The sequence below is a fragment of the Oncorhynchus kisutch genome, linkage group LG30 (genome assembly GCF_002021735.2).
Source record: "Oncorhynchus kisutch isolate 150728-3 linkage group LG30, Okis_V2, whole genome shotgun sequence".
NCBI lineage: Eukaryota > Metazoa > Chordata > Actinopteri > Salmoniformes > Salmonidae > Oncorhynchus > Oncorhynchus kisutch.
In genome coordinates this window covers 17,846,848-17,870,137 of record NC_034203.2, presented here as the reverse complement: position 1 = coordinate 17,870,137, position 23,290 = coordinate 17,846,848, and the positions used below count along the sequence as shown (strand labels likewise).

Genomic DNA, 23,290 nt, shown 5'->3' with positions numbered 1-23,290 from the left:
CTGCCCACTGAATCATAGAACACTGCCTGTGTGCCACTCCCCAAAAGCAAGAGAATGCTCTATGTCGGCTCCTCTCAGTTTATGAGTCATACATGCCATCAAGAAAACTCAGATGACAGCAAAGCAGTCTAGGCACATTACCTCTCCCATCAAATTCACGTTATTTTCAGACACTTACGGTTCAAGGGTTTCTCAAAACATTGACTGAAACAGTGTTTGAAATAACGAGAAGGGGAGGCCTAAATCAATTGTAGATAAGAATCAAGCCTCTTCCCGAATCCTGGCATTATCGTTTTCTCTAAGTAGTTCCTACCACATTAGCACACTTCTTACCATAAAAGGACTGGCATTAGTCTACCGGTTGTCATGGTTACCAAATAAAGTCAACCAAACATGGGGTGATATGTCTACTGTAGACCAGAGCCCATATTAGTGCACTATAAGGAATAAGGTGCCATGTCTCTGAACTGTGGGTCTGCAACAGTGTGTGAAGGTCGAGGACAGGGGGGCAAGGTGAGATTATGTTTCTAACTTTGTTCACATTTAAACTGCTCATTTAACAATGTCTGCAAAGCTGAGAAACATGCTATTAAGCAGCTCAGAAAATCAACATCTGGGTGATTTAAGACGAGGACTTGACTTGTAGCGTACATACAGTAAGCAGACATTAGTGCAAAGCATAAAGCTGTTACAGAACAGATTAAAACTCTACTGTATAAATGTTTTGTCTACGGAACATTTCAGGCTAAATTCAAGCTTGTCAATCATTTATGTTTGGTCAATTGTCAAAAGAGACCAGAGATGACATTTTAAACCAGGAAACATGACATCTATTCTCCCACATCCTAACAAGTAAAGTGCTGCAGGCACAAGCTTTGACAGGATTCTGACCACAACACAGCAGCATTCTTTCCCATAACGAACAGCTCTAATGACCTAAAGGCCTACAAGGTAAACAACATGCTGTGCTCTTGTGTGATCATGACAGTGTTCCTTCATTTTTCTTATTCAACTATAACACATTCCAGCAAAATTAGGAACTTCTGAATTCTGGCAACAGAATGAGTACATCTCTCACCTAATCCAATTCTCACCTGGATTTTAATGTATTGTCAGGCAAGGAGTGACACGTGATGCCTTACCCAAAATGCATAACAGAATACAGGACACAAGAAGGAACAGCTGACAGTGATCAGGTGATGATGACGCTTTCAACACATGTCTAAGGCCTGGGCTGGGCGTTTATGATGATTTTCCTGTCTCTCCTGATGTTGACACATATGTTTCACAGCCTGCTCCCATGTTCTGACTGCAGTGGGGATACAAAGAAGACATTGCTGCATCCCAAATGAAACCCTGTTCCCCAATCCCTACATAGTACACTACTTATTATCAGAGTCCTATGGGCCCTGGTCAAAAGTAGTGCACTACATAGGGAATAGAGTGCCATTTTGGAAGGAACCATAAAGAGCAGCGACTGGTTGACTGGCAGGCAGGCTGCAGAGCAGTCCAAACCGCTGTCTGGCTTTTATCTGGCGAGGCAGGACGGCGGACGGCATGCACCCACTTAGCCTTCACAAAGTGGATTTAACTTATTCAGGAAAACCGCCCTAATGTTGGAAACAAACATCATTATGTTCTAATCTAGAGTGATATTTATTTATTTCCCAAGCAATAGCACACAATATTTGATATTACAACAGGTTTTTAAAGGACCAAAGAGTTTGTCTGCTTCGTGTTTTCATTTTTGCCTTGAAAAAAAGTGATGCTGCTATCGTCATAGCCCTGCTAACTAAGCCATGACTTTAGACAGCAACCTACCAGTAAAATGCATTGATTATATCCAAGGTAAATTGTTTTAAACAACAACAATCAGCGCTGTTTATAGATGGAGAGCACATGACAAGGGTCTCAATGTAATGACGTTGGGTTAAACAAATGCCCTCTGTTAGTCAGTGGAAAGAAAAGGTGGTTTCCTCTTTGGTTATGACTGCATGGCAGAATGCTGCAGCATCAAACAGTCCTGGGGAGGCCTTTTATCCTGGCTGGCTGCACTGCTCTACATTCAAACACACAGTGGCTCCACTACGCAGCCTCAGCAGCGCCACTCACATTTCCACCTCCCTCGCCCCCAGCTCAGTCGGGCACAGGTTACCAGCCAGTCCTAAAGGATGTCAGATACCTCACTGACGGTAGCTTTGAGACCAAACAACACAACTTAGGGGATAGATAGACTGTCTGTCAGGGTAGAGGGGCAGGAGGATTATGAAGGACCAGCGCTTTACAGGTAATGCCGTCGTCGAGGGGCGGTAAATCCAATGGAAATGATAGACTGGTTAGAGGGGTAGACTTTTCACTCATTCTTTTAAAAGTCTCTATGACTGCACTACAGGTCAGAGGTGAACGTGTATAGGCACCATGGGCTCTATAGCAGTCTAGCCTGGTCCCAGATCTGTCAAGACAGAAGAGACAGATGTGGGACCAGGCTAAAAAGAGTCCAGTTCAAGAGAAATAGCAGAGCTCCAGAGATTAAAATAAGGCTTAGACAGACGGCTGTTTGTCGCTCTTAAGGACTTCACTAAAAGTGGTTAGGATTACGTTTTACAATGAGCGTAGTTCTAGACAGGCTAGGAAAATACATGTGGCATGCTATTGTAATCAGGACTGGACTGTAAAGGTTGGTTCTGTGTGATGATTATCGAGTTTAACTGGCGAGAAATGATTCATCTCAGCTGCCCTGGAACGATCTGCTCACAGCACCGGTCCAACACTAACTGATTTTAGTTGCTTTAGGGGTTAATATGTCTTCGGCCAAGAGGGGAGGGTTGTTGTATGAGATGCTATAGATTGGATGTCCAGCTGATTTACCATAGACCTTTAATGAGTAATAACAGGCGATAAGCAGCATAGTTCGTCGTAGAGGTAAATCAATATGAGGAGTAAGCATAAATCCTACCCAATGTGAGAGACGCTGCCTCGACTGCATAACAGCACAGAGGAGACTCCAAATAAAGCTCATTTGCTCTCCCCACCCCGACACCGAGGCGATAAGACCCATATCTTACGGATAAACACAGCAATGCTAATTCAGTCCCATAACGTCACACCACTAAAATTAGAACATAGACCACAGAGACAAATGGTGAGTGGCTACTGGTAATCAACGTCACCTGAAACTGAGTCTGGTGAAAATAAGGCCAGAGTATTATTGACTAGCTAGGAAATATATCCAAGCTATTGTACCTATTATCACTTCAGTTGTGATGTCTGAAGAAAATACATCCAAAAGGAAGTAGTTACAGTGCCCTTCTTGTCCTTTTGATGGCATGTCTCATTCTCCTCAGGGATCCCCTATCAAACCCTCAATCTATAACAGATGCTGACACACATGAAGACAGTAGTCAAGGAGCAGGGGATGGACTAAGTGTGCGTCCCAAATTGCACCCTATTCCCTACATAGTGCACTACTTTGACCAGAGCCCATCAAAAGTTGTGCACCATATAGGGAATTGGTATTCATTTGGGATGCAGACCAATTATAATTAGACTTGGGCTTTCTGAAACTGGAGCTCAACAAAATGTCCTTCACATCCAGTTGTCTGCAGAGGTTTAAAACCCCTACAAGAGTTGTAGAATTAGTCCAAATGGCTGCCAGTACTTACAGGCTTCTTCAGGAAAAAGACAGCTAGGGCTCCGATCAATGGCATGTCTCCGAGCAAGGGCTCCATGACGACCCTCAAGACACCTTGAAGCTGCAGAAAACAGGCCAAATCAGTGGCTTTTCAGAAGCAGAGCATGGGGTATCAGTCTTACAACATATGTAACAGTGGTATGATAAACAATTCTTATTATCCACAGCTTCACTATCACTGTCTGTATAGGTAATGGGCCTTGTTGTGAAAATATCACTTCCTTTTCAAGGAAAAGTCTGACTAGCTTTACACTGATTCCATTAAATATCCATCAGGACTGAAATGACTCTTCTCAGAAATGTTGCCACACTGTCTAGAGCTCCAAATGTGGTTGCAATTAAACACAAAGTCATCCATTAACATGTAATGGCAATATTTGACCTTTATATTTAAATAAGTGATCACTCTAATTTAAGAGGACATTTTCGATAACCATACTCTATGTGGACTTATTCTCACGTTCACAAATGATTACAGTGAAAAGCCAGCCACCTATTAGGAGCCAACAAAACAGTCTGAAATCTGGACTGATACCTAAACAGCCTTTCAGAGTAGACGCATAGACCACCTGAGATGACAGTCTTTAATCTAGCCATAGACAACGGGTTTGCAATCTTTACTGTAGGCTACTCTGAATATAACTGTCTCTCTCTGATCTCGGAACAGCAAATATGCTGGTGGTTTGCAAGGGCAACCTCTGCCAATATTGTATAATCACCTTTCATCCTTATCTATATGTGTCAACATATTGTGTGGAGAGAAAAACTGCAGTTTACATAATGCATAGCCAAATATGGCGGTGGCTAATGGTTAGTCTAATGCACCAGACAGATCCTCTCCAAACTCAGGTCTGGTATATCAACTCTTCAATAGCGGGAGAAAGTCACATTTCAGAATATTATGTAGTGTATTCATGTGTATGATATTAAAATCATGACTACCTGTATACTTTTTATACCAGCTCTGCAGTAGTATTTCTTGATGTCAACATCAATCTCTGTATTTCCAATAAAGCTGAAAAGATAAAACAAAACCAATGTGTTATGATGCACAATTACATCAAATCAGAAACCTCTTCAAATTGAACCACAGTGCATGTGACTATACCTAATCTCCAGGTCCATGATAATCTGTCGTTTGTCCACATTCTCAGTGTACACTTTGACCCCGTTCACCCTTAGTGGCTGCAGAAAGAGAGAGAGAAAGAGAGAGAGAAAGAGAAAGAGAAAGAGAGAAAGAGAGAGAGAGAGAGATGACAAAGCAGGACCCACTGGTTGACAAGTGCCTCTGTGTGCTCAAACAAGGGAAAACTCCCTAACTGCGCTGGTCCAACCACACGTCAAGGTTAACAAATATGAAAACAAATATGAAAATGTACATGCAGGAAACATAACTGGACATTGTTGATATATGGCTAATGACTGTAAACACCTATTAACTAGATTACACAGACCAAACACCTATATAAACAGGATATAGAACGCTTTCCATACGGCTTGACATAACAGTGGGAACCTAACCAACAGTAACATTGACCCCAGAACTCATCACAAACATACATGTATCTAAATGCCCCAGTCTCACCTTGTCCCCCATGTCGATCTTGGTGAAGCAGAATGAGCTGAGGTGAGCGTTAGCCCCCTTCACAGCCGGCTCGATGGTCTCTCTGAACAGCTTGTCAACAAACTGACAGATGTACGGCCACATCTGTTTCACTGTCTGGGGAGGGAGACAACGAGGAAGACTCAGGGTTAGACGGGCCATATTCTCATAGCTCAATGTCTGTCCGACACACCACACAGGTAACGGCCCTGTTCTCTGTATGGTTTTATTTAATAGGACTAAATATTAAACAGTTCAATTGAAGATAAATACTTTAATCCTCAAAAGGCAAATTAGGAGCATTACTGCGTCATAGCTAACAGGTAGGAAATGGCCTCATAATTGCCTACCATTATCTCAACTGCCGCATTTTCTTTGTTTGGGTGTGGCCCTGCTACAGTTTATTGTCTCGTCTTTGTTTTAGTGATGTTCCTTACCACATTTTGAGTCTACCATAAAAACAACAGCTTCTAACACTGTTGAATAACCAATAGAGGTCAAGAAAACAAAATGTTGCTCTTTTTATTATCTACTGCATCTTAGAAACATGGACTAAATCCCTAGACGTCTGTTTGTCACAGTAACACCTCCCTCTCCAGTGAGTTCTGGAAGTGAGAAGGGTCTCCAAGGAGGCTGGTACTGGAGCTGTGTTAGCAGAGCTCCAGATACGGGACGATTTATATCAGGCTGCTGCCTGCCAGCCTCCCAGCCCGCCCGTCCCCCCCAGCCTGCCTGCCTGCCCGCCCCCCAGCCCTGCCTGCCTAGTCCCTAGCCCGCCTGCCTAGTCCCTAGCCCGCCTGCCCACTCCCCAGCCCTGCGTGCCTGCTCCCCAGCCCTGCCTGCCTGCCTGCCTGCTCCCCAGTCTGCCTGCCTGCCTCCCTGCTCCCCAGCCTGCCTGCCTGCCTCCCTGCTCCCCAGCCTGCCTGCCTGCCTGCCTCCCTGCTCCCCAGCCTGCCTGCCTGCCTCCCAGCCCGCCTGCCTCCCAGCCCTGCCAGTCTGCTCCCCCAGCCCTGCCTGCTTAGTCCCTAGCCCACCTGCTCCCTAGCCTGCCTGCCCGCCCGCCTGCCCACTCCCCAGCCCCCCCGCCCGCCTCCCAGCCCTGCCTGCCCGTCCGCTCCCCATGCCGCCCGCCACCCAGCCATGCCTGCCTGCCCGCTCCCCAGCCCACCCACCTCCCAGCTCTCCAGCCCGCCCGCCATGCCCGCTCCCCAGCTCGCCCGCCTCCCAGCCCTGCCTGCCTGCCTGGCCGCTCCCCAGCCCGCCCGCCTCCCAGCCCTGCCTGCCTGCCTGGCCGCTCCCCAGCCCGCCCGCCTCCCAGCCCTGCCTGCCTGCCTGCCTGCCTGGCCGCTCCCCAGCTCCCCAACCCACCCGCCTCCCAGCCCTGCCTGCCTGCCTGGCCTCTCAGCCAGCCTCCCCGCCTCTCAGCCAGCCTCCCCGCCTCTCAGCCAGCCTCCCCGCCTCTCAGCCAGCCTCCCCGCCTCTCAGCCAGCCTCCCCGCCTCTCAGCCAGCCTCCCCGCCTCTCAGCCAGCCTCCCCGCCTCTCAGCCCTGCCTGCCTCCCAGCACGCCTGCAGCAGGGGAAGTGCTGCAACAGGGGAAGTGCTGCAGCAGGGGAAGTGCTGCAGCAGGGGAAGTTGGTATCAGACCTGGGTTCAAATATTATTTCAAATATTATTTTAAATACTTTATCATCTGTTCTTGATTGAGCTTGCCTGGGTTGAAAGACCAATAGGATAGTCCCAAAACTGCAAAACCCACCCATCTGTTAGGCAGGCTAGAGCAAACACTCAAAATATTTGAAAGATCTCCAATAGAATTTGAATCCAGGTCTGGTCAGTATACTGTAGGACACTGCAGTGAAGATGTTCAGTACCTTGTTGAGCCATTCCACCCTCTCCACGTCTGGATAATGAACCTGGAATGAAAGAGAATAACATTGATCAGTTCATATTCCTGTCTGATCAGAGATATAGCTGGGTAGATGCAACATGTCATGTCTCATTCGTAGTTAGTCAAAAACGTGTGTGAAATGATTACAGACTTTCAGTAAACCAATAGACAGTGACCCAACTGACACGTTTGACAGGATACTGTAGTGTCTGTTGTATGATGCTGGTATTCTACTAATACACCAACACATACACACAGCACATCCCTTTTGTTAAATAGTGTTTTATGCAGCTATCCAGGCCAAGCTCTATAGTCATCTCCCTGTACACTCCCTATATCTGTTCAAGACAAACCAGACACTGTTACAGTACACAGAACACTCCAAACAACGAGGACTCCCTGGCATCTGCAGTTCTATCAACAGTCCACACACACAGAACCGATACAAAACAGCAATCCCACTTCTTCTCCAGAACAATCCCTCAACATTAAATCCTCTTATTATAGAGCTTTGATATCTGTGGCTGTCTAGGAATGATGAGGAAGGAGAAGATGAAAATGATGACGACGGTGTGGTTTAAAAGCACCAAATGTAAAGCTTAGAGAGGAAGGAAGTGCTGATTCTGTGCATTCAGAGACAATGCTGCAGTATTGCTGTCTAAGGCTGACAGCGTGAGAACAGCAGCACCAAGCCACTTTGAGATTGCTGAGGCAGGGAGTCGAATATGACAGACATGCAGTTGCACAGACAGAGCTTCTGCAGGCCGGCAGCATCCCAAATGGCACCCTATACACTACATAGCGCAACGCTTTTAAAGTAGTGCACTATATAGGGAATCGGGTGCAACTTGGAACGTGCAACAGTCACGCCTCATACACAAGCTTGACTGTTCAGAGAGCAATCCTGGGCTCATATTGAGACAGAGAGTAACTCAATTCTATAGGCACTGAGCAGGGTAATTGGGATGTACTCAAATACAGATTAGATCAGTTCAATGATGAAAGGAACTATGTCAAAGTAGTGGTGGAGTGTTAAAGTAGTATTGCTCTATCAATGAAGTAAAGAAACTGGACAAGTATGGTTTGAATGGGTGTAGGGTGAAGATGCCTGTAAACACTGATCCTGGGTAAATTACATGGAAAACGCCAAGTCACAAGTGGAAAATAAAAGCAAAAGTTTGTTGTAATTCCTCACAGGAGAAGTAATTTCCTGGTTTGACTGAACTTGTCAGTCTGGTGGACGGTCTGGTTTCCAACCAACAGACTCAGAGTGCCCATTGAAGGGGGAACTCTTGTTAATAATAAAAGAAACATGTTATTATAGGTTATTTAGAAAGCTCCTTCCAGCCTTATTGTCATTTGTCTGTATGGCGATAGGCTTATAGTTCATGGTGTTATGGCGTATCTTAGTACAGTATGTAAATATAAACCAATGTAGAGGGCCTATCTCATGTGAGGTGGAGCATTGTGGTCATCTCATCTTATGACAGCTCATGGGAGAGTCGTGAGGGAATACGCCCCAAATGGCACCCTAATCCCTATATAGTTTTAATGTCACATGCATAGTGAAAGGCCTTTCTTACAAGCTCTAAAGCCAGCAATGCAGTAATCAATATCAATGTAGTACTAAAAATAACAAGATAGGACAAAAACAAGATGAACATGATCAAGTAAGCAAGCATACTATATACAGGGTCAGTTCCAGTACCATATTTACTATATGCAGGGATACTGGAGTGATAGAGGTAGATATAGTACATCACCAAATGTATGTAGACACGCCTTCAAATGAGTGGATTTGGCTATTTCAGCCACACCCGTTTCTGACAGCCTTACTGAAGAGCTCAGTGACTTTCAATGTTGCAACATCATAGGATGCCACCTTTCCAACAAGTCAGTTCGTCAAATTTATGCCCTGCTTAAGCTGCCCCAATCAACTGTAAGTGCGTTATTGTGAAGTGGAAATGTCTAGGAGAAATAACGGTTCGGCCCCGAAGTGGCAGACGAGACAAGCTCACAGAACGGGACCGCCGTGTGCTGACGCACGTAGAAATCATCTGTTCTCGGTTGCAACACTCACTACCAAGTTCCAAACTGCCTCTGGAAGTAATGTCAGCACAATAACTGTTCAGATTGTTATTTTTCTTATACTAAGGTGGTATATATAAAACAATGACGATAACAGCTGAAAACTCCCTCGGGAGGTAGAAGGGTCGGCATTTGACCATTAGGTATTCCAAGACTGTGATCAATGAGTTGATACTTCCACTGCGCTCGAGTCAGCACACCAGTTGTTGTTGATGAGACAGTTGGACAGCCATGGGGGGGGTATCTTGTCCGTGAGCAATGTTTCAGAAAAGCTGAGAATATTGCAGTTGAGAGTCCCATTGGTAGCAAACCTGCGATCAGAGGTCATCTATCATTATCAAGTGACTGTATATTGGCCAGTAGAATGGAGGGAAGAGGTGGCTGGTTCTCCCTTCACCTTAACCTCGCCAGGATACCCCCTCTCTTGCCTCTAATGCAAGCATTTCCTCTTGGGTAGCACACACACACACTAAAGTGCTATCAGTGGACACATACAGTCACAGGAACAATTTACGAGATTTGTGTTCTGTGGGATTATCTATGAAGAGAGAGAGAAACACTATAATAACAAAAAATGAAATTGTAATATACTGTATAGGCCTAGACATGGATTTACACTGGTCGTCTTGCTCTCACCAGCTGTTTACATTTTGTTGTTTAGGACGTGACTAGTGTTGCCTTCAGAATAGTGCATTTGTGACAGATGTCAGTATTATTACAGTAAAAAAAGAAAAAGGTCCTAGTGCCATGAAACGATCACACACAGATCTTCTGTTTGCTTACTAGGTCAAAAGTCAGTAGCAGTAACTGTCTGAGGCATTACAGAGCAACGGGTCAAAAGCGACTGCTCCAACTTCCAACTCAACCAGAGGTTGCAGGTTTAGCCCTTTCTGCTACTGTGGAAAGTAGTCAGGTCAGTAGTCAGAAAGCAATAAACTCAGCAAAAAAAGAAACGCCCTCACTATCAACTGTGTTTATTTTCAGCAAACTTAACATGTGTAAATATGTTTGTGAACATAACAAGATTCAACAACTGAGACATAAACTGAACAAGTTCCACAGACATGTGACTAACAGAAATTGAATAATGTGTCCCTGAACAAAGGGAGGGGTCAAAATCAAAAGTAACAGTCAGTATCTGGTGTGGCCACCAGCTGCATTAAGTACTGCAGTGCATCTCCTCCTCATAGACTGCACCAGATTTGCCAGTTCTTGCTGTGAGATGCTACCCCACTCTTTCACCAAGGCACCTGCAAGTTCCCCGACATTTCTGGGGGAATGGCCCTAGCCCTTACCCTCCAATCTAACAGGTCCCAGACGTGCTCAATGGGATTGAGATCCGGGCTCTTCGCTGGCAATGGCAGAACACTGACGTTCCTGTCTTGCAGGAAATCCCGCACAGAACGAGCAGTATGGCTGGTGGCATTGTCATGCTGGAGGGTCATGTCAGGAGGGAGGAGGATGTCTTCCCTGTAACGCACAACGTTGAGATTGCCTGCAATGACAACAAGCTCAGTCCGATGATGCTGTGACACACCGCCTCAGACCATGACAGACCCTCCACCTCTAGAGTACAGGCCTCGGTGTAACGCTCATTCCTTAGACGATAAACGCAAAGCCGACCACCACGCCTGGTGAGACAAAACTACGACCTGTCAGTGAAGAGCACTTTTTTTGCCAGTCCTGTCTGGTCCAGCGACAGTGGGTTTGTGCCCATAGGCAACGTTGTTAATGTCTGGTGAGGACCTGCCTTACAACAGGACTACAAGCCCTCAGTCCAGCCTCTCTCAGCCTATTGCGGACAGTCTGAGCACTGATGGAGGGATTGTGCATTCCTGGTGTAACTCAGGCAGTTGTTGTTGCCATCCTGTACCTGTCCCGCAGGTGTGATGTTCAGATGTACCGATCCTGTGTTGCAGGTGTTGCTACACGTGGTCTGCCACTGCGGGGACGATGAGCTGTCCGTCCTGTCTCCCTGTAGCGCTGTCTTAGGGGTCTCACAGTATGGACATGGCAATTTATTGCCCTGGCCACATCTGCAGTCCTCATGCCTCCTTGCAGCATGCCTAAGGCACGTTCACGCAGATGATCAGGGACCCTGGGCGTCTTTCTTTTGGTGTCTTTCAGAGTCAGTAGAAAGGCCTTTTTAGTGTTCCAAGTTTCCATAACTGTGACTTTAATTGCCTACCGTCTGTAAGCTGTTAGTGTCTTAATGACCGTTCCACTAGTGCATGTTCATTAATTGTTTATGGTTCATTGAACAAACATGGGAAACAGTGTTTAAACCCTTTCCTATGAAGATCTGTGAAGTTATTTGGATTTTTACAAATGATCTTTGAGAGACAGGGTCCTGAAAAAGGGACGTTTCTTTTTTTTTGTTGCTGAGTTTATATCAATGGTGGGAGGTAAATGTTGCAGGACAGGACATACTATATGACAAGACAGTTGTTCCCACATATATTTCAGCCTCTATGGTAGGGTGGAGAGGGACGTATAAATCACCACAGGAACCAGAGAGAGCCATTGCGGGGGAGTATCAAATCACAGACCTTCACAGGCCTTTGTGGCACATGAGCTACAGTATCTGCCATGCCATGAGCAGGTCATCCACTAGGAAGCGGTGCACCTCTGCTTAATGTATATAGGGGAAACATGCACGAGAGTAACTAGAGCAGGATCCGGCTCTATACTACTACCGGCTCTGTACTATACAGGCAACACAGGAAATATATTGTGTCTCAGGGTGGTGGTACACATGGTATAATAACGAGGAAAATCACCTTGTAAAAGCTCCTGCATGGTTGTGTGTGTTGTCCTTAGATTCCCCATAAATGTGTCAGTCATATCACTGTGATGATGACTGGATTGTCTTTCCTTCTCCAGGTCACTGAGACCTGTCACTCCTATAAGAGACCGTGTGTGGAGGTGATTAGGGTCATATGCAACAGCAGTACATTACTTTGATCCCATGACTGTAGGTTTGAACAAAAGTCAAACAAAGCCTATTCTCCTCTCCCTGTAGTCAGAGGCAAAACTCGACAGCACAAGGCTGTGTTCAACACTCATCGCTCCCATGAGACTCTGTGAAGGTAGTGGCGGTCATAAAAAACAGCACAGGGTCTGCACATTTGAAATAATCAAGGCTCTCTGTTCAACAAACACATTTTTGACACACCATGATGACACACCATTGGAAAGTGCAAAACAGAAAGAGAGGGAGGCTTATATTGGCTCAGAGGAATAGACTATGAAAAAGGGGATACCTAGTCAGTTGTATAACTGAATGTATTCAACTGAAAATGTGTCTTCAGCATTTAACCCAACCCCTCTGAATCAGAGAGATGCGGGCATGACATCTATATAGATAGCAAGCCACCTTAAATATAGGAAATAGGCCTAGTTATTGGTAAGTGTGCATTTCTGTAAAAAAAAAACTGTCCATCCACTATGAGACATTACTGGCTCAACAGGCTGAGTTGCAGCCCACACTGTTTCAAGCCTGATTCCAGGCATATTTGCTGAGACCTAGTCTGGCTGTGTCGCAAATGGCACCCAATTCCCTTTGTAGTGAACAGGGCCTATAGGACTCTGGCCAAAAGTAGTGCACTATTTAGGGAATAGGGTACCATTTGGGATACAGTCCTAGTCTAGAGGAGGGCAAGGCCTGCTGCATTTCTTTCAAATAAAGCTCAAACTATTGTATTGTGGATCACGTCACAATCAATGCCACTCCTCCTGACAGAGTGCTTGCTGCTTACTTCTGATTTTCTCAATGTCAGACACAGGGGCAGGTTTCTGACAGTAACCAAGACAAGTTGTGTGTGGAATTGATTGTTCTGTATAGGCTACTTAACCAAATCTGCCTGTACTTGCCCTGACTTGTCCACCTGTCAGAGTGAAATGTCAACCTGTCAGATCTACAATAAGGACCTATTACAAGGCATATAAATACCTGAATAAAGCAATTCTACATGTCATATCTCAAAATCGAAATCCATTTTACCTCTATATTGTATTATGTCCTCCTGATTTGACAAGAAAGATGACAAGTTCAACGGTCAGCCTGTCAGGTAGCCTTTAACTCTCACAGCATCCAGCCTAGCTGACGCTATATTCCTGATTTTTGACTACTTTTTCTCTTGCCTCCATTGATTTACATTAGCTGCCCTAATTCTGACCATCCTACAAGGGTAAAAACTCCAAGAAGTTTAAAACGGATTATGATGGAGACATGAGGTATGGACTATTGGTTTCTTACACGACAAGCTACACAATTAACACGCAATTTTACCCATTGTTCAAAACATGTGTTTTTTTTATTGCACACCCTACAGTGTCAGAATGATGGAATATCCCAACAGCATTCATGTTGGTCTTCCGCTGACGATATATTACCGGAAGGAAGCTCGGTCTTCTAGAATTTAGCCGTATTCTCCTCCCTCCCTCCTAACCTAATGGAAATCAGCCCATCCCCAGGACCTTCAGAGCTGCTCTGACACAGCAGGACCTAATAGGTATAGGGGCCAGTATAGACCTACATAGTCTCTCCATGAGAGAGAGCTACTGTCAAGCACAGTGATGTGGGGAAAGTGAACTGTTGTTTGAAGTTGAGAAACAAACATGTTGAGTAGCAGCATTGATCTAGCTGGCTGATTAAGTGGGTACCCATACAAATAAGGGCATCCTTACACTACACTGCTTCGCCGACCAGGGGTGAAAGTGAGGTGTCCCGGCAAAATAAATAGTGTCGGTACGCCGTACCGGTAAAACATGAGCCCATCACAATAATGAAAACAAAATGTCACCGCTATGAATCATTACCGCATGTCAGAGGCATGAAACATTTGCGAATGGACCTAAACAGGTGGTATAGCCTACACTTCAAAATGCGATGTAGTTCGACGAGAACACTGCCATTTTGCCAAGGCAGAGATGAGTGGCTGACACCGAGATGCGTGTATAGACAGCAGTGGACACATCACTTCTGGCCTAAAGACAATCGCCAAAATATGATTACACTTTTTGCTGTAAAATACGTCTACCCTTTCACCACTGATCGGAGGCTGGTAATATGTTGTGAGCGGATGAACGTGCACGGGTAGCCTAGTACACGGGTAGCCTAGTACACGGGTAGCCTAGTACACGGGTAGCCTAGTACACAGGTAGCCTAGTACACGGGTAGCCTAGTACACGGGTAGCCTAGTACACAGGTAGCCTAGTACACAGGTAGCCTAGTACACGGGTAGCCTAGTACACGGGTAGCCTAGTACACGGGTAGCCTAGTACACGGGTAGCCTAGTACAGGAGCCCTTTGAAGTGATTGACAAATCAGATGAAAACATCACGACTGGTTGTGTTTATGCCACAATAAAACACATTATAAAAGTTAATGAAAAATCTTTATGACTAGGCCCATTGAGATCCTATTGAATTAATAGAGATTCTATATGTAATTATTTGATTAGGCCCATACCTAAATCTACTTCCCCCCCCTGTTGACAACACAAACTAGGTCCAGTAGTGATACCTGTGTAGTTTAAAGAGACAGATCTAGACACAAATCTCTCTAAGAGATGTCTCCGACACTGCCTCCGGAGGTAGACATCTATACCACCTACACCCCCCCGAGTGATAGTGCAAAGACAACGGCTCTCCCACACCATGCAAGAATTACCTTAATACCAGTAGACACCATTGTTGCTCTGTTAGCCAAATTGAAAATGAAAGGCTTTTAAAATATCCACACATTTGTGAATCATTGCATTAATCGAGTGTGCAACACTATATGCAATATGGTTTAGATGAGAAGCTCCTGTATAGTTTGAATTGCTATCCTTATTTGTTTGTCTATATTCCATGGTATTTACTAGGGCTGTGAAGATAGCAGGTATCACAATCATTTCTCAAAGGCAAAAATTTTAACGTGAAGGAAACCTAAATCTTTGGTCCTTTAAAAACCTACTGTATGTAAAATAGTGTGTGCTATAGTTTGGAAAATAAATAAATGTGACTCTGGAAGACAACAAACGGATGTTTGTTTCCAACATTAGGACTGTTTTACTAAAGAAGTTAACTACGCTTCATGTTTTGTTTCCTTGCCACGATACTAATGAGTATCGCAATACTGATAGTCACGGCCCTAGTATTTACGGTATGCTAATAGCTGCACTCACACATGAAGCAGGAATGTGGCTTGGGCTACACCACATCCAAGGCTAGTGTAAACAGAAAAGTTGCAAATCTGAGGTTGAAGAGAGATAGTAAAATAAGTCTAGTAAGATCAAATGTAAATCCACCCTAAGAATGACAAGTGGGAACAACTATATCCCAACCAAGAACAATGATAATCAGTCACAATGTTCAGACAACTACCTCTCATCAGGTGAATGGACTTTTCCCTTCCCTGATCCCTCCGAGATACAGTAACAACTCTCCCTATGATCTTCAGCTGAAGTCTGAGTAAGCAAAGTTAAGATGTAGAGGTCAACCGATTAAATCGGAATGGCCGATTAATTAGGGCCGATTTCAAGTTATCATAACAATCGGAAATTTAACTAGGCGATTCAGTTAAGAACACATTCTTATTTTCAATGAAGGCCTAGGAACGGTGGGTTAACTGCCTTGTTCAAGGGCAGAATGACAGATGTTTAACTTGTCAGCTCAGGGATTCATTTTTGCAACCTTCCGGTTACAAGTCCAACGCTCTAACCACCTGCGTGGCAAGCTGACTACCTGTTACACGAGGGCAGCAAGAAGCCAAGGTAAGTTGCTAGCTAGCATTAAACGTATAAAAAACAAACAATCTTCACATAATCACTAATTAACTACACATGGTTGATGATATTACTAGTTTATCTAGCATGTCCTGCGTTGCATATAATCGAAGCGGTGCCTGAAAATTTCTCATCGAATCACGGCCTACTTCGCCAAACGGGTGATGATTTAGCCCTGTCGTTGCACCAAACCTAACCATAAATATCAATGCCTTTCTTTAAAATCAATACACAAGGATATATTTTTAAACCTGAATATTTAGTTAATATGAATTAACATGAATTTCAACTGTGTCAAGTCCATTTATTCCTAACAAAGACAGTAATTAATTTGCCAGAATTGTACATAATTCTGACATAACATTGAAGGTTGTACAATGTAACAGCAATATTTAGACATAGGGTTGCCACCCGTTAGATAAAATGCGGAACGGTTCCGTATTTTACTGAAAGAATAAACGTTTTGTTTTCGAAATGATAGTTTCCGGATTCAACCATATTAATGACCAAAGGCTTGTATTTCTGTGTGTTATTATGTTATAATTAAGTCTATGATTTGATATTTGATAGAGCAGTCTGACTGAGCGATGGTAGGCAGCAGCAGGCTCAAACGCATTCATTCAAACAGCACTTTCGTGTGTTTTGCCAGCAGCTCTTCACAATGCTTCAAGCATTGAGCTGTTTATGACTTCAAGCCTATCAACTCCCGAGATTAGGCTGGTGTAACTGATGTGAAATGGCTAGCTAGTTAGCAGGGTGCGCACTAATAGCGTTTCAATCGGTGACGTCACTCGCTCTGAAACTTGGAGTAGTTGTTCCCCTTGCTCTGCAAGGGCCACGGCTTTTGTGGAGTGATGGGTAACGATGCTTCGAGGGTGGCTGTTGTCGATGTGTTCCTGGTTTGAGCCCAGGTAGGGGCGAGGAGGGGGACGGAAGCTATACTGTTACTCTGGCAATATAAGAACATCCAATAGTCAAAGGTATATGAAATACAAATGGTATAGAGAGAAATAGTCCTATAATTCCTATAATAACTACAACCTAAAACTTCTTACCTGGGAATATTGGAACCACCAGCTTTCATATGTTCTCATGTTCTGAGCAAGGAACTTAAATGTTAGCTTTTTTTACATGGCACATATTGCACTTTTACTTTCTTCTCCAACACTTTGTTTTTGCATTATTTAAACCAAATTGAACATGTTTCATTATTTATTTGAGGCTAGATTGATTATATTGATGTATTATATTAAGTTACAATAAGTGTTAATTCAGTTTTGTTGTAATTGTCATTATTACAAATAAATAAATAATAAATAAAAACCGTCCGATTAATCGGTATCGGCTTTTTTTGGTCCTCCAATAATTGGTATCGGCGACCTCTATTAAGATGTTCCACTCACAGCCCATTACATCATACTGCTCGACACTCTCACTCTGAATTAAGGCTATTTATCTCATGTCACAAAAATACAATTTATATTACGTCACAAAACTAGGGCCGTCTAAGTTTACGCGTTAAACACGTGACATTTTGATCGCGTTCATTTTTTTGCCGCCGTTCATCAGGTCTCCATTTCTTCATAGCATTTCTTCATCCTTTTAAGCAAACGTGTTTCTCTGCACGGACCCTTTTAAGTGCAGAACACAACATGGAACCCAGTTAACAGTCAATGACCATGTGCCTATAGCCCAAATCATGTAAAGTTGTTCCCAATATTACTGGGGGGGGGTTCTGCTGCAAATTCATGCGCATGTCGCAGGACGTTTTAAAATACTCTCAAGCTGCTATTTTCTGGTTTGATAACTAACAACATTCTTTAGCTAGCTAGTCATGTTACTTGCATCTTAATTATGTTAATTGTTTGACAGCCCTACACAAAACCCAACAGACTGCACCCAACAGCGTAACAGCCAAGTATGTAGACCTGTGACAGGACTACACCCTCCACCAAAACACTATTTCAAGGAGGAAACCTCAGGCTGTCCACAACATGCATTCAGGGTAGAAATAGAAAAGTGAAAATTGGAAAGACATAGATGGCCATCTAGTAAACAGACCCAACAACCTCGACCCCTGCAGACGAAAGGGCGAGTACATCACACCCAAACAGAATAATCGAAAACCCTCACCCAAAGACCAAGGATTAGGTCTTAATTTGTTGTGAGCCTGTGTGAAGTCATAAATCATGTAATGGAGGGATACTCTGGGATGCTTTCCAAATGGCACATTACCTCCCTATATAGTGCACCACTTTTGACCAGGGCCCATAGTGCTCTGATCAAAAGTAGCGCAATACATAGGCAATAGGTTGCCATTTGGGACGTAACCTCTGTCTCCAGTCATCATTACATCATGTCAACAGAGCTGGGCCTAAAATAATACAATTGGTTACTGGGCACTTGTCTCCTTAGTGGACTTGACCAGTCCTCAGTGATAAGCAGTAGTTTGCATTAGGTGAGCTGAGACTGGTGGTGACTGATGATCAATGTTCCTTCTAAACTGCATCAGTGCGGTAGCACCAGGACTGCTGCGCAGAAGAAATATCAGCCCAAGGAGATAACCACGAGATTGAACTTCACTCAACTGTCTGGATTTTCCCCTGTTAGTTATCACCATCAACTTTTCTGTTTACTGTAGATCGAAACAACAAAATATTAACCACTTTTAATGCAACATAACAAAATGAAATATGCAAGAGATTTTGTTGTAGGCAGAACACATTGGAGTAGGATTCTATTGCATTGAGAAGCAAGACTCAGCCCTTCCTCTTCACAGACCCGTATGGCATAAACAATCACTGTGTTAACAAACCATACAACACTTTTTCCGTGGCCTCCGACTGCTCTTAAACGCTAGTAAAACTAAATGCATGCTTTTCAACCGTTCGCTGCCCGCACCCGCCCGCTCGACTAGCATCACTACTCTTGACGGTTCTGACTTAGAATATGTGGACAACTACAAATACCTAGGTGTCTGGTTAGACTGTAAACTCTCCTTCCAGGCTCACATCAAACATCTCCAATCCAAAGTTAAATCTAGAATTGGCTTCCTATTTCGCAACAAAGCATCCTTCACTCATGCTGCCAAACATACCCTTGTAAAACTGACCATCCTACGGATCCTCGACTTTGGCGATGTCGTTTACAAAATAGCCTCCAATACCATACTCAATAAATTGGATGCAGTCTATCACAGTGCCATCCGTTTTGTCACCAAAGCCCGATATACTATCCACCACTGCGGCCTGTACACTCTCGTTGGCTGGCCCTCGCTTCATACTCTTCGCCAAACCCACTGGCTCCAGGTCATCTACAAGACCCTGCTAGGTAAAGTCCGCCCTTATCTCAGCTCGCTGGTCACCATAGCAGCACCCACCTGTAGCACGCGCTACAGCAGGTATATCTCTCTGGTCACCCCCAAAACCAATTATTCCGTTGGCCGCCTCTCCTTCCAGTTCTCTGCTGCCAATGACTGGAACGAACTACAAAAATCTCTGAGACTGGAAACACTTATCTCCCTCACTAGCTTTAAGCACCAGCTGTCAGAGCAGCTCACAGATTACTGCACCTGTACATAAGCCCATCTATAATTTAGCCCAAACAACTACCTCTCCCCCTACTGTATGTATTTATTTAGCTTCTTTGCACCCCATTATTTCTATCTCTACCTTGCACATTCTTCCACAGCAAATCTACCATTCCAGTGTTTTACTTGCTATAATGTATTTACTTTGCCACCACGGCCTTTTGTTTTGCCTTTACCTCCCTTATCTCACCTCACTTGCTCACATTGTATATAGACTTACGTTTCTTCTGTATTATCGACTGTATGTTTGTTTTACTCCATGTGTAACTCTGTGTTGTTGTATCTGTCGAACTGCTTTGCTTTATCTTGGCCAGGTCGCAATTGTAAATGAGAACTTGTTCTCAACTTGCCTACCTGGTTCAATAAAGGTGTTCTCAACTTGCCTACCTGGTTCAATAAAGGTGTTCTCAACTTGCCTAGCTGGTTAAATAAAGGTGTTCTCAACTTGCCTACCTGGTTAAATAAAGGTGTTCTCAACTTGCCTACCTGGTTCAATAAAGGTGTTCTCAACTTGCCTACCTGGTTCAATAAAGGTGTTCTCAACTTGCCTACCTGGTTCAATAAAGGTGAAATACAAATACAATAAAAAATAAAGGTGAAATAAATAAAATACGTTTAAAAAAAGAGCTGCAGTAGGCCTATATGCAAATAGACCATAGCCATATATGGATCTGTGCCATTTACTCTGAAATGGACTGTGTTTACAGCTGTGGTCTTGAGTAGACCTGCTTATTTTGAGATCAAAGCGAAAGCTGCATGTAGCCACATGTGCACATTTTGTTAATATCCTTTACTAGTTAGTGAGTTATTAGCCCAGTTATAGATCATTTGTAGTCAGCAATAGGGTAGTGATTGCTTCCTACAAGAGCACAAAATGTGTACATTTCTAGACATCTTTGAAAAGCAAGTCAGGTAATCAGCTTTTTTTGTCTTAAAGGGGCAGTGGTGTATTTTGAGAGTTTATTCAGGCCTAAATAGCCAATAGGCAGAGTGTAGCATAATTTGTCCGATTTTCTGTAATAATGGTATGGGAATAATAATAATGCATTCTATTTTGTAAAGTGGTTTCTTGCATCAAACACCACCATTTTCACAACTTTCAAATTGGCTCATTACCGAACAAAATTATAGGTTACATTGCCGATGACTCCCCCAGAACCTTTGTATGACCTTATCCTATCAACACAAAAAAATACTGTGCAACTGATTACAGTTGAGCTGTGGGGTAAATAACATTCATAACCCTAATCATATGTTACAACTGACCAGGAATAAGTTGGGCGTGTTAGAACCGTTAAAATGTTCAACTCAATAAAACAAAATAATGTCATTCTTACCCATGGTGGCAACTCAGAGGTCGCCAAACTTTGTTTGACAGTTTTATCTTCATGCTCCAAGAATGCCAGGGAACGGGTCAGTCTGTTGTTTTTGTGGCCTTGATGTCTTCTCCACCAGAAAAAGATGGTAAGCCCTACTAAAACCCAACTGAAACTGAAATCAAAATATCCCAACACATAAATGGGGAAAATAACGATGAAGGACTTGGCACATTTTATCAACATCTGAGTGGCATCTGTGACGGGAGACTGTGGATCATCTTTCAGATCCACCGGGGCTATTATTGGTGTCGTGGGGCTGACTGGAGATATCGGGGTTGTTGGTAAACTCGGTCCATTTTCCCTGGCCGTTGCTGGTCCTGTGGAAGTTGTCTTTCCAGGCTCCTTTCCTTGAGCGCCACTCTTTGCCGCCACCGCTCTTCTCATTTCCACTCTACACAGAATAGAGAGAAGAGAATAAGCGACAGACAAACATTTCACACTTACGTTGTGTTTGTATCTTCTACAATGTAATACAAACACACTGAGAAAAGTTGCAATGTTACTACTGTCAAAATGTTGCAACCACAGCGGCCGAGGAAAGATTTCGATTGATTGAATCATAGTTCGGAGCAAAGGGCTCACCTGAGTTGGTCGACCTGTCAACCTGCTCAGTGGCCAATGAGCTGCAAATGAACCAAAATGACAGCACACTTTCGTTATTCGTTTTCGGTTATATTACAGATATTTTTCCTCACCCGTTTCCCAATTCGACATCCGTAATTATTTAAATTGGATGTACCAGTCCCGTACACTGCATGACGTCCTTCCAACGTAACACTTCACCAGATCCCGCTTCAGAATGTTTCGCCTCTACACGCACACAAGACAGGATCATGGTTCAGCCCTCTGGCTCAGCCCCTTTCTCATTTTTCTAACAGGAAATTATCATTGTCAAGATAGGTCAAACTCAGGGAGGGATTTTTGAAAAGGGATTTCCAAGCGCCATCTCGTGGATACGTGAACTTTAAACCATAAATATTGATCGAATAGTCTAATAATCAACAACAAAAATAGTCTAATATCAGTGTTTTTTTTTTTACTGTTTATTTATTGTACATGTCATCTATCACAGGGGTTCTCAAAGGGGGTCCGATGAGGTTCACTGCAGGAGGTTTGCGGTCAGATCTCAATATATATATATATATATATATTAATGAATATTAATGAATATATTAAACAATTTTGTGTTGTAATATAATACAATGTAATATTATGAATCTACAATTTATGTTCTTAACTCTGGGCAAGATGGGCCTGCGAGGCTACCAGAGATATTGGTATCCACAGTACTCCACCAATTATATATACACACACACACACACACACACACACACACACACACACACACACACACACACACACACACACACACACACACACACACACACACACACACACACACACACAGTGCATTCGGAAAGTATTCAGACCCCTGTGCCTTTCCAAATCATGTCCAATCAATTGAATTTACCACAGGTGGACTGCAATCAAGGATGAGCAATGGAAACAGGATGCCCCTGAGCACAATTTAGAGTTACATAGCAAAAGGTCTGAATACATAAATGCACTGTAATTGAAGATTTAAAACGTTAAAAGGTTTTCTCTCTGCCTCATGAAAAAATGTGTAGAATTGCAGGATATTAGCTTTAAAACTGCAACAACAGCAAAAAAGATTACTGCCCCATGACAAAATATGTAGAATTGCAGGAAATTAGCTTGAAAACGGCAAAAATGTTCTCTCCGATGCCAATAGGCAGGCCTTCCCAGGACCAGAAGTTTCAAGTTTCAAGTGTTATTGTCATGTGCACAAGTACAGAGAAATGGCTTTGTTAAAAGCTCTTTTCCTACAATGCAGTAATCAGAGACTTGGTTCGTCTGGCCATTCACTGCCGAAGTCATAGTAAAACTCCTTGTATGCTATTTAAAAAACAAATCTAACTCCAGTTGTGTTCTGATTATGAGGGGGTCCCTGATGTATTTTCTATCACAAAAGGGATAGATTAGAGAACCCGTGATCTGTCCCACCATGCTCAAAACATAATGTACTAAGGTATTTTGTCCACTAGATGTCAATAAAGACTTGATAATGTACTGTAGCCTACCTATAGCCTATAACTAGGCACTCTTGAATTTGCCAAATCCCAGTAGGAGCGTGGCGTGGATAATAGTAGTTGGAATAGATCATTCATTACCAAGGTATAAGCCTAATGGAATGATTAGAATGATATGAATCAATGATACAGGCTACAATATAGCAACCCTGGGAAACTATCGCTAT

At 43.5% G+C, this 23,290-nt stretch overlaps 1 protein-coding gene across 2 annotated transcripts in view; it reads right to left on the bottom strand.

Annotated features, from left to right (window-relative positions):
• The window catches only part of LOC109875184 (extended synaptotagmin-2), a 51,191-nt gene extending 29,346 nt beyond the window's left edge, over positions 1-21,845 (bottom strand). Inside the window, exons 1-7 of one of the 2 annotated variants that reach the window (XM_031809919.1) lie at positions 21,595-21,845; positions 20,971-21,403; positions 7,167-7,208; positions 5,277-5,411; positions 4,800-4,876; positions 4,634-4,706; positions 3,663-3,752 (exon numbers count right to left, since the gene is read on the bottom strand). In XM_031809919.1, coding sequence (XP_031665779.1) covers positions 3,663-3,752; positions 4,634-4,706; positions 4,800-4,876; positions 5,277-5,411; positions 7,167-7,208; positions 20,971-21,396 — 843 coding nt within the window. In that variant the 5' untranslated portion in view covers positions 21,397-21,403; positions 21,595-21,845. The remainder of the gene's footprint in view (positions 1-3,662; positions 3,753-4,633; positions 4,707-4,799; positions 4,877-5,276; positions 5,412-7,166; positions 7,209-20,970; positions 21,404-21,594) is intronic. The other variant, XM_020467411.2, reaches the window with a different exon arrangement.
• Positions 21,846-23,290: the final 1,445 nt, after the last annotated feature.